Below are 12,241 nucleotides of genomic sequence, written 5' to 3' on the forward strand. Positions count from 1 at the left end.
CCTTCCGAGTAAATCGCCAGAACGCCGACACCTCCTCATCACTCCACCGCTCCCATGTTTTTTTTTGTGTTGCCATAAGTTAGTCTCTGTCCGTTGGTGCGCGGGGCTAATGCTAATAACGCTAATGCCACAAATACAATGGGGCGTGGTTTGCAATTCGCCCAGACAATCAGAACTGGGCCACTTTTTCCCCCAGGAAAGTACCACCTCTCAGCAGGCACTAAAAATGGGGGTAAAAGTTCCCGGCACTAAGTACTCTTTTTGGTGTGAACGCAACATAAGGGGTACTAACGGAACTAAAGGGGAAAAGTACAGGGAAAAGTACAGGGAAAAGTACTCCGGTGTGAACGCGGCTAAGAAGTGTTCTCCCTAAATGAATACCCTTTCCGTAATTTTTGAAACGCTGTAGTGTTTTGTGAAATGCTGTAGTGTTTTGTGAAATGCTGTAGTGTTTTGTGAAATGCTGTAGTGTTTTGTGAAATGTTGTTTTGACTTGCACTTCAGGGCCACCATAGGTATTGGTTGTTAATATTGATTAGTAGTCTGCAGGTTTTGATTATAGGATCCACTCAAGTTCATGATTATGTTTCTTAATCCTATGACAAGTGTGGCTGCACAATTTCTGGAAAAGAAATCACTAATTGTGATTATTTTGACAATATGGCTCACGACACTGGAAGGATAGATACTTTTTGCTGTAGGTCTGTAGAAGAATACAGATTGTGGGCCGGGACATGTATGTAGCACCACAATCCCTAATATGGAAAAATATTTAAACATATTTTGCCTCTAACAAATATTGTTGCTCCTGCATTTTCAATATTGAACTAGCCTATATTGCAATTACAATTAAATGTTAGTTAACTGCACAAACCTATTTCTTAAAAAAAACATATGAATTACAATTACAATATTTCTAGACAGGTGTGGGGAATATATTGCTCAACCTTGAGATTTATTGGCATTGCAGAAGCCATTGGAAATGTGTCAAATTGAAATATTGCCTTACTATTGACCAAGGCCATTATAATAGAACATCAACAAAGTTGTGTATCTTACCTAAGACAGGCCTGCCAATGCAATTTTTTGACATTCAACTATTTATCCTGAAAGTGTAATTAGGATACATCATAAAAAAGTGATGGTATGGTATGTCATAAGAAATGCCATTAAAAAGTCATGGCAAAATACACAATTAAAAAAGATCATAGTATGGCAAAAAGGGCTATAAAAAGTCACATATAATATGCCATAAAATGAAATACAAAAGCCAAAGTATATGTCGTCATAAAAAAGGCATGAAATATATGTAATTGAAGAAATGCACAGTGTATAAATGTCATACAAATGCATTATATCAATTTTTTATTTGAAAACGGCACAGAATAGAATGCCATAAAACGGCATTAATGTGTTATTTAGGAAAGTTATAGCATTATATATATCATTAAAAAAAAACAATAGTATGAGGCTCTGACACCGAGCTTTACCCCAGTGTCGGGTGACATTTCTACCTGCCCCTCAATTGCTGTCTGCCGGTAAGCATCTGTGAATTCCACACTAGGTGTACAGTCTCAGATCACCAATAGGTGTCAGTTATCTCCTATCTATTGCATCCGGAAATAAATTCACATATACGATTCCCTTTCAACTTTAAGCTAAAACAAACTTCTGAAAGGCAGCCATTGGTTTGAGAGCTGTGTACAGGTATACGTTCGTGGTTCTTAGCGTAAATGGTGAAAAACTCACCTATATGTGTGTCCGTCTGCCCGTGTGGTCCAGGCACCTGTACGCTTATCTGTCTGTCTGGTTGCGGAATGCATTTCAGGCAAAAGGAGTGCAGACAAGGCAGAAGTTTTGGATCACAATTTCGGCTCTGAAGACTTTGTTTACACACTGCGCACGTATCCAAAAAATTAAAGGGGGTCGATACCGGCGTGCCCGCTGGAGCAGTAGCAGGGGGGGACATTTCAGTGCTGGGTCCTCCAACAGGAGCATCCACGGCGGGCAGGGTTTCAGCTGCCGTCGGCTCCGCATTGGTGGTGCTGGTCTCCGCCGGGCTGTTACTAGTGCTACCGTTCGTTTCCCCTCCCTCTACAGCTTCCCCTCCCTCTACAGCAGCCCCGCCGTTGCTTACGTCCCCGCCGTCGCTGGTGGGTGTCGGTGCCTCGTTAGCGGTATCCTGGAACTCTGTTTCTTCGCCGCCTTTTGTGTTCGCTTCTAAGACTATTACTGCACTTTCCTCTTTCGTTTCTGGCTGCTCGTTATCTTGCGCTGAAGGCACGGCGTCCGAGTTTGCAGACGATTCCATATCATCCTCGCCTTTGTTATCCGCCATCTTCCTTCCTCTTTGAACCGCTGCAACCACGTACTGCGTAAATGTTCGGAGCAGGAATACGTACGATTACGTCATGACGTCAACCAAGATCCGACTTTTATTAAGTTGTTATCTTTCGGATCTGTTTGCAGTTTCCTCACAAAAAGTACAATAACGATTATATAAGTCCTATATTTTTAAATAATTACATTGTAGTGGAATTGCTTAACTATTGATTTTGTGATTGTATCCATTTGAGTGCAACAATGTTAACAAAAAGTAGTTCTGAACGTGCAATTACAATTGTAACAATTGCATAGCACATTCATTGTATCTTAAAACTAAAGCCCTACAAGACATTCTGTTCCATAGGTGTTGATCAAAGGTGTTGATCATATACAGTCTATGGCAGGGGTCGGCAACAGGCGGACCGCGGTCCGGATCCGGACCCAGACGCCGACCTATAATCAATACATAGGGGATTTCAATTTTGACGGGGCGATTCTATTTTAACCGCCGCCGACAGGGGGCGAAAGAGACGAATGAGCGATACAGGGAGAGAAACACAGAAGAAGAGATGAGAGCGCGGCAGAGAGAAGCGGAGAGGAAAGTGAGTGAAGAGAATAATTAGCGATACAGGGAGAGAAGACGGAGAGGAGAGTGAACAGGCGTGTTAGAGGCAGACAGGGAGAGACAAATAATTACACATGGCGCTCTCCAAGAAGAGGAAAGTGGACAGTGAGAACAGAGCTTGTAATCCTGAGTGGACGGACTCATTCATGTTCATCCTGCCCACTGGGAGCACAGAGCCAGTGTGTCTCATTTGTTCAGAGACCGTGTTTGACCAAACATTCCCTCTCAAGTCAGAACGGAGGTCACAAAAAATAAGCAGTCTCAGAGCCCAATATGATCAGGATCAAAATTAAAACTAAATATCGTTCCAGGGCAGGCTAACCAATGAGCACCTGCATGTGTGTATGAGAATGGCCCTGACACCATTTCAGCCCAGATTTACAAACTCCTGGCAGGACAAGCTCGAGCTCAATTCTCGCACTGAATAAAAAAAAAGTGAGTGAGGGACTGCAATATAAGAGGGAAAGAAAGAGAAACTTTAAAACTGTTCAATTGTTATGATGTGTAAAGACTGATATTGTTCTATAATCGTCTGAAACTGTTAAGTCATGATGTGAAACGGTTAACAAAGAAAAAGGGAAACTCAAGCTGCTGCTACACTTTATTTTATTTATCTAAAATTAAGCACTTTTAAGATGCACATATTTTCAAAAGCTATTTTATTTATTTTCTCTATTTTATTTTTAAAAGTTGTTACATGCAGACGTTGATAAAGCTACAGGCTACTTCAATATATATCACACTAATTCATAAAGCAAGTTAGACATTTTGATGTTCCGGACCTTTGCATGGGGAGATTTTCTCTAACTGGACCTCGTTGAATTTTAGTTGAATACCCCTGGTCTATGGTGTTGATACAGTAATCATTTTTATTTGTTTAGTACTTTTCAGAACACACAGTATTTAAAAGGCGTGCAATGTAATATAAAAGTGTTAGATAAAAAAAAAGACAAGGCCCAAAACTCTCATGAAACTGTTTTAGGGGACATATTATGCAAACGTTAAGTTTCAAACAAAACACAACATTAATCATACTGTCTTTCTGAATTGACCTGAATGCACTCTAAATACCCAAATGTGCTTGTGCACAAGCAGCACTGAAAACGTATGTTTATATATGGATTCATTCATTCTCTGGACATGGTTGTTGCATTGTTCATTTGCATGTTGTTTCATATTCCTATGGGAATATAATGTTTTTTGGGCGCGAATTAAAACATGGGTTGAGTTTTACCACGCTAAGTAGAGAGGCACAATAGGCTATCCACAAAGGTAATTATGTGGAATGTTTAAATAGGATCAGGATTTTTTAAAAACAAGTATGATCAAAACCTATATTTGTTATAAATAAAATTAATGAAAGTCTTGTGATATTTAGATGCAAGAAACCTAGTTAGTAGGTATGAGGATTACAGGAGCAAAGCACCACGAACTGGAAAACACAAAACTTGTTCTAATTATTCAGTTTTTTGTGATACTTGCACTGTTCAGCTGCAAAATTTGAATTGTGTTTGGATATCACAGCATATTGCTTTTTTATCTTTCCCTAACCCCACAGGAAGAGGAGAATGAGGGAGGGGTGGTGTGTGTAGTTGGCACAGCTGGCTTGCATCTGGCCCCCAGTTCTGTCAGCGATTACATCACCTGCTGTGAAATTACAATATGTATAATTTAAAATCAAAACTAATTTAGTTTAAATGAATCAGTAAACTGTGTACATGTTTATATCAGCTTTAGAGTTGGAGCAGACTTTTTCTGTTAATTGTGATTGCATTAGTAACAGAAAAAGAGTAAAAAGGTCAACCAAGTTCAAGAGAATTCTGGCAGTGGAAAACATGAACCAACATGGATTAGTTTAATGAATGCTAATTTGTAGAATATGGAGATTATTGCCCTTGCCCTTAATGTTAGGGCTGTGGTTCTTTGCTGAGTCTGTACCCACTTGTGAAAATGGTTGTTTCCCCATGTTCCTATGAGGTAATAGTAGGATATTTTGTAATGTTTCTTTGACAGTTATCTACTAAAAAGTGTCTGTGTGCAGTTTAGTATTAGCGCCGGTGGCGCTTCTGCAAGAATGCAGAGAGAAGAGGATGCTTAAAAGATAAGTAAATGGCACTGATGTAGCTCTTCCTTGAATAATTAACTACACTGAAAAAAACTGAAACGTTGACTTAAATTAAATGTATTATGTCAACCGATTTCACAAAACTGTATTATGTTAGTTGAAAGCAATACTATTAGATTTAAATTAAGAATATTAGGTTCATCTTTATTTCTTTCAACTAACCTAATACAGTTATGTGAGATTTGTTGACATATACATTTAATTAAAGTAAGCGTTTCCGTTTTTACAGTGTACTAACAGTTTTGACAAAACTTCTCAATGTGTCTTTTTGTTTTTGGTGGGCCTTTTTGATTAAGAGGGGGGGGGTGGGGGGGTGTACAGTGTAAATGTAAGATATAGGTTGTATTTCCTTTGGAACTGTTGCTTTTATATGAGCAGCCCAAAGACAAAAAGACAAAAACACAGTTGAGTGTAATGATAATACTGTCCATCCACCAATCAAACAAATTAGGACTGGTGAGTCTTGTGTTTGCTGGACAACAATGCCCATCTCTGTAGAGTTGGATCCAGCTCAAATAGAAAAGCACGTAGAAGGTGCTGATGATATGATATAATATGATATATATATAAAATATAGTTGATGGAAAATTAAATTAACTTTGAAATGCTTTGATTGTGTTTTAATTACTTCTACAGTAAAAAAGCAAAATAACAACATGGGTTCACATAGAGTTAGTTACATTCCAGTCCACTAGATGTCAGCAACAAAACAACCACTACCTGTCGGGATTTTATTTTGAAGGTCCAGACCGGAAGACGTTTATTTAAATTGGCCGGAGTGTTTTTTCTATAGCTAAAACAGGCAACAATTAAACAAACTTTACAATATAGACTGATTAAAAATGGCCGGGACGGCTTCAGTAGCTGGTGAAGTGTTTGTCGATGCCTTGCCATATTTTGACCAAGGCTACGATGCAGCAGGTGTGCGAGAAGCGGTGAGTAAACAGGAATAACAGCAGCGTGTTAGCTAACCATGCTAACCCAGGTGGACAAGGCACACTGTATGGCTCAATTCATGTTTCAATGGGACACTTTGCTGTTAGAATCTACAGCTCTAAGAGTGCCCACAGTAAGCTATAGGCCTACCTATGTTTAGCATGAATTAATTATTAAGCCAACGATAGGTAACGTTAGTGTTTTAATCTACAGTATAACTTCCGGTAGTAAGGAGCGTAGGCCTACTATTAGCATTGGTAAAGACTGTTGAAGACAATTCTCGCTCGCAAATAATTAAATGTTTATTTAAAAAAACCTTAGACCATAAGTTAAGATTGTCTTCGGTGGTCGCAAAGTGTATTAATTAACAGTTTATAAGTCACTATATGTAACATTTGGATATCCTACCACAATAAGTCAATGACTAAAATACAAATGTAGTGCAAAACCATACACGCACGTGCAGTAACACAATGTACTACAAATTATCAAATAATTCTGACAATATTTGTACACAGGACCCAAGGGACACACAGTGAACTTGGGGTCCTGGGATGCATTTTGCCAGTTGTTATTTGTATCAAGAATTACCCTGGCACAGGTGTTTTTACTCAAAATAAGACTAGCCCCTCTGAGGTGTAAGAATTAATAAACTGTCTGTGAAGCTCTTTTTATTTTGTTCCTCTAAAATCATTGAGTCTGATCAAACCCTTTCTGGTTTTGGTCAGATGTTGCTTGCATCACAGTCTGAAAAAACCCTGGTTGCTGGACAACAATGCCATTTATTTTACTTAAAAAAAAAAAAAAAACATTTATTTGAGTTGTATGACCCACTTAAATTGTCCCCCAACAGTTGCTCATATAGAGATGAATGATTTAGCTCACACCTGACTCCTTGAATAGACATGTTGGCAGCGTTAATGAAAGCAGCTTAAATTCGTCAAGAGCATTAAAAAAAGAAATGTAAATCCACTGTTCTTTGGATTTAGCTGAAAGGGCTATTACGACGGAATACTTCCACTTGGAAAAGGACTCTCATATTGTAATTTTTCCTGGCCCTTCCTCACATTATTGCCAATGTTGGCTCTGAATTGTTATTCCAATCTTCCCAAAATTATGGTTATTGGGAAATGGTTCAAAAGTGGTGGTATTTTCTAAAACTGAAAGAAAATGTAACTTGTACCTGCTTGCAACATCTAGTTAAAAAAAACATCACCTGTATTGGAGTATTTTTAAACGATAGTTAAAACTGAAGAAATGGGGTCGGTGTAGTGCTTTTCCTGTATAAACATACATTTCTCTATGTAATTTGTTCTCTAGGCTGGAGCGTTGGTGGAAGAGGAGACCAGGAGATACAGACCGACAAAGAACTACCTGAGCTACCTCACCATACCTGACTTTGCTACTTTTGAGGTGACAAACTCCTCCGAAATGTTCTTCAAAGCTTCGGCCAGTGTAACAGAAATAATAGTTCTTCTTTTCCCTTCTCACCCATTAGACAGAAATTATGAGGAATGAATTTGAGCGGCTTGCGGCTCGGCAGCCAATGGAACTCCTGAGCATGAAGAGGTAAAACCCTACACACCGCAGCAGAACACCTGCATGTCTCTATGGCCACCTAATAATAAAGTGTTAAGGCACTGCAATTATTTCAGTGATGGATATGTTATTTTGCACACGGTCAGTTTTTTAAATATGTTCAATATTAGCCGACTGGGCTCTGGCTTCAGACCGAGGGTGAAAAGAGGTGCTGCAGTATGAGGAAAAATAAAGACCCTTTTGAACATTGAAGCATGTAAACATGTGCCAGAGACACAAAATACAAATATGAACCTGAAAAAGAGCATAGAAGGGCCCCTTTTATTATGTTAATCTGCTCATTTTATTTGCCTTTTATTCGCATCCTGAAATTAAACTACTAGGTAAACTTATCTGTATCAAACCAATAAGTGAACTAATTTCATGGAACACAAATCAACACTTGAGTTTAAAAACAAAAGCAACCCTGTAACATCAGGCTTATTTACTAAATTCAGCTAATGTGACAATTTATTTTAGCAGAAATAGGGGATTTTCCTGTAATTTCTAATGCCAAAACTTAGATCAATTTGTGTATATCACATTGTATACACTAAAAAGGATAGAAATACCAACAATGTAGAGGTGCACTTGTAACTTAGACAAATGGTGGGTGTATTTTTTATTAAATTGACTTTTTCATCAATGTTTTTGCTCTGTGGCTTTAAATGGTGTAAATTATGGACAGTTCTTTCTTCTCTTGTGAAGATATGAGCTTCCAGCACCGTCAGCCGGACAGAAGAATGACATCACAGCCTGGCAGGAGTGCGTGAATAACTCAATGGCCCAGCTAGAGCACCAGGCGGTCCGAATTGATAACCTGGAGCTCATGTCGCAGTACGGAACCAACGCGTGGAAAGTCTACAACGAGTAAGAGACGGCAGTCGTTTCTCTGACATTAACTCTGTGTATAAACTCCCCTAAAGACTGCTAACGTGTTCTTATTTTCCTCCTTTAGTAACTTGGCCTTCATGATTGAGATTGCTCAAAAGGAAATGCAGAAATTCAGGTGACTAGAACAGTTGTGCTGGATGAAGGTGTCATTAAATACATTTTCACATGTTGACTAATTATTTTCTTTCTGCTACACAGGAAGCAAATTCAAGATCTAAATTGGCAGCGTAAGAACGACCAGTTAGCTGGAGGAGCCAAACTGCGAGAGCTGGAGTCAAAGTACGTTGTTTGAAGAATTATATATCACCATGGGGGGGGTAATATTTTCCTGTTGTAACATTTGTTTTTGTCCCTACACAGCTGGGTGTCTCTGGTCAGTAAGAACTTTGAGATTGAGCGCGCCATCATACAGCTGGAGAACGAAGTGACGCAGCTCCGGCAGCAGCAAGGGGACGAGAACAAGGAGAACATCCGACAGGACTTCTAGAGCAAGTTTAACCCTCGGAGAACTGATCTACAAACTGATCAGACCCTTAGTCAGAAAGATGTCATCATGTTTCATTAACTGCAACCTGAGGAGCAACCGTCACCTGTACAGTCTGGAAACCTCATAGTGTACCTTGAAAACACCGGGGGAATTTTGAATATTGCAGCTTTTGGATAACTTTTATTTTTCAAGGGTTAAACATTTTTAAAGTGGGGCTATGTATAATTGTCAACGAGAAAAAAATTAGTTATTTTTACAAATGGAAATGTGAAATTGTTAGCAATGAATCAAACTTTGCTAGGTAGCCAAAGGCGGCTAAAGCTAGCGAATGTTAGGTATATTTGCTGGCATGTCTTTCTGCTTGTGCCACTGTCATACAAACATTGTTCAGCAAAAGTTACATAATGTGTCTTTAAAGGGTGATTTATACCAGCGTGTAGGTTTCAGTGTTTCGAGGCCATCCACCAACAGGAGTGTTAAAGATTTAGTGTACATAGTTTTTCCATGACACTTTTCTATGCGAGCCCCACCGTGACTTCATTTATGCTGTTTTAATAAAATGAACATTTTCTACTTCCTGTGTGGATTGGACTTATTTATATCCCACTATCGTGTTGCTTAGTTAACTATATCTTTCTGCATCAAGACGGTTTCTTTATTGCGGGCAGGTTTAGGGCATTCAAATTGCGGTCCCTCCCACAATATAATAAAAAAAACTACTCGTTTCCACCTGCAGCGCAGGGAGGAGCCTACATCACTCAACCGGAGAAACCATGGATTTTTTGTTGTGTGGAATTTCTGTAAAGCTCAAATACAGTTATCAACATGCCAAGGCCCATTTAAAATGCTACTTTTAGGCATGGTATTTTGTGCTAAATCTTCAGCTGAAGGACATACAGTATTGCTAGCTCAGAAATGTCCATTGCTGAGGGTCTTTATCATTTATCTACCGTGGGTTAATAATTACACAACTACAATTAACCTCTTGACAACTGCATTCAAGATAGCTCTTATTTGAATAACAGCCAGTCAAATACTAAATAGTATATTTCCTGATAACATGGACAGACGGACAACTTCCCACTTCAACAAATCTAGACCGCAAAAGAATTAAACAAGCGAGTGCCTGTTTTTCCTGGCCAAGGACAGGTTCCTTGAACAAAACACGTGGTGTATTGCTGACGGAGAGCATCGGAACGCCGCTCCAGCACTTCAAATATTGCAGTACCCATAAGGAGCTGTACACACACAGCTGCAGTTTTTACGTGGCTGACTTTAGTTGTAAGCCCAGTGGCGATCTGTTGTTATTAGCATCTGGTTAGATAGCTATGCTAACGAATATAAAGAGCTTTTTCTACAACCAGGTGGAAGAGAGCTCTCTCCTGACAGACTGAGAGGCTCAAATAACCTCAGCTCAGTGAGGTTAAGGCACACCTTGATATGATCATTATAGTTATAAAAAATAAGAGAATAAATGAAAAACGGGTATAAAATACTATATAGTAACAAAAAGTTGTTATTAATAAACAAGAATACAGTTTGAAAGGGGAGTGATTTGTAAAATATCCATAAAGAAAATAAATCTGTTTACTGTTCTGTTTCATATGGGTGTTGGGAGATGTATCCATAGATCTCTTAATTTTGCTCTCATAGTGCACCAGATTGATGCTTTTAACTTCAACATTTAAAAAAATCGACTGGTCGATTTCCCTCCTAATTCTGCCCTACGCTCTTCTGTTCGTTGCGTGCATATGTAACAGAGTTAAACATGTGAATACATAATTATAAGTTTGTGAATGTTTGATTCATAATAAGTTGTGAATTTTAAGAGATGAGATTGTTTCATTTAATATTTTAAGTTTTGTTTCCTGTGGGAACACCTTCCCGTTGCACGTCTTTGTTTATTTCCGGTATGTATTTTCCACCCTCTGCGGACTGGCCATCTGGAGAATCTGGAGAATCACAGAACAGCCGGTGGTCAAGGGCCGGCTCGAGTAGCTGACGGCCGTTTATGTTTTTAAATGGCATCATTTTCGCTGGCACCCCCCCCCCCCCCCCCGTTGACAATTCGCTAGCCCCCCCCCCACACACACACTTAAATCATGTTCACATGGATAGGAAACTAAATACATTTGCACACATCTTGTGTCCATATCTTTCTGTTTTGGTGCGCGAGTCATGTTAAGATATCTGGATTAAGAGGTTGCTTTTTCTTTGCACAGAATGAAAGAAAGGCGAAATGAATGGGCTGTGATTTTAGTTTTTTTTAGTAGAGGTTGAGTTCAATCATTTGTACGGGCCCTCGGAGGATGTTGTAAAAATTGAAATGGCCCTTGAGATGAAAAAGGTTCTCCACCCCTGCTGTAAATAATAATAAAAACCCTTAATTTATAACTTAACATCTGTCTCCTATTGATCTGAGTATATTATACTCTTCTCTGCAGAGAAGGTGATCGGCTGCAATCCAATCTGCCATCCCTCCACGACCTGCATACCTCCAGGACCTGGCGGGCAGGGAAGATAGTGGCCGACCCCTCCCACCCTGGACACAAACTGTTCGCCCCCCTCCCCTCTGGCAGGAGGCTGCGCTCTCCCGCTGACACTTTACCTCTGCCACATCATAGACTATATGCATTACATTAATGCACACAATGTCATACTCCTTTCTGCACATATTCTGATTTCACATTTCATAGTTTATATGCAAAAATGCATTCATAGCATTCTATTTCCATGTAAATTACTGCTTTATTTTATTTTTAATTGTATTGCTATTTAACTGTATTTTAGTACGGTGTAGAAGATTTTGTGTTTTATATTTTATGTATGCACCATGACATCAAGTCAAATTCCTAGTATGTGCGAACCTACCTGACAATAAACCTGTTTCTGATTCTGATTCTGATTAATTGAAGCATTATAGCACAGGCCTTTGTCAGATGGTATATTACGCTGTTTTTTTTCTGCTTCGAATAGTTCTCTTTTTTCACCATACGTGTGTTTGCATCCCTGTGATAAGATTACGCAACCGTTAAATATTTACCCTGGAACACGTTGCCGATTTTCAAATGAGGGAAGCCAAACCCCAAGAAAAATGTTGTGTCTTTAAAGCCAAACTGTTGGTTTCTGTCCAGTTGGTTGGATTTTGGTGATTTTTTCCAACAGCAAATTATATTCATTAAAAAAAAGGGAAAGAAACCTATAACTTGAAAAACACAAAAAACGTCACCAGATAATATTTAATATACTATCTGGTGCGATAAAACAGTAA

At 39.0% G+C, this 12,241-nt stretch overlaps 2 protein-coding genes across 5 annotated transcripts in view; one reads left to right on the forward strand and one right to left on the reverse strand.

The window, feature by feature from the left end:
* The window catches only part of trim33 (tripartite motif containing 33), a 42,412-nt gene extending 40,039 nt beyond the window's left edge, over window positions 1-2,373 (reverse strand). For all 4 annotated transcript variants that reach the window (XM_034145458.1, XM_034145456.1, XM_034145455.1 and 1 more), the window contains exon 1: window positions 1,750-2,373. In XM_034145458.1, coding sequence (XP_034001349.1) covers window positions 1,750-2,338 — 589 coding nt within the window. In that variant the 5' untranslated portion in view covers window positions 2,339-2,373. The remainder of the gene's footprint in view (window positions 1-1,749) is intronic.
* Window positions 2,374-5,810: 3,437 nt separating this feature from the next.
* On the forward strand, window positions 5,811-9,543 carry bcas2 (BCAS2 pre-mRNA processing factor). Its single transcript, XM_034145460.1, has 7 exons — window positions 5,811-6,010; window positions 7,332-7,424; window positions 7,510-7,580; window positions 8,298-8,459; window positions 8,548-8,598; window positions 8,682-8,762; window positions 8,844-9,543. Exons 1-7 carry the CDS (start codon window positions 5,918-5,920, stop codon window positions 8,968-8,970), a joined length of 678 nt encoding a protein of 225 aa, XP_034001351.1. The 5' UTR covers window positions 5,811-5,917; the 3' UTR covers window positions 8,971-9,543.
* The last annotated feature ends 2,698 nt before the right edge of the window (window positions 9,544-12,241 follow it).

The sequence above is a fragment of the Trematomus bernacchii genome, unplaced genomic scaffold (assembly GCF_902827165.1).
Source record: "Trematomus bernacchii unplaced genomic scaffold, fTreBer1.1, whole genome shotgun sequence".
NCBI lineage: Eukaryota > Metazoa > Chordata > Actinopteri > Perciformes > Nototheniidae > Trematomus > Trematomus bernacchii.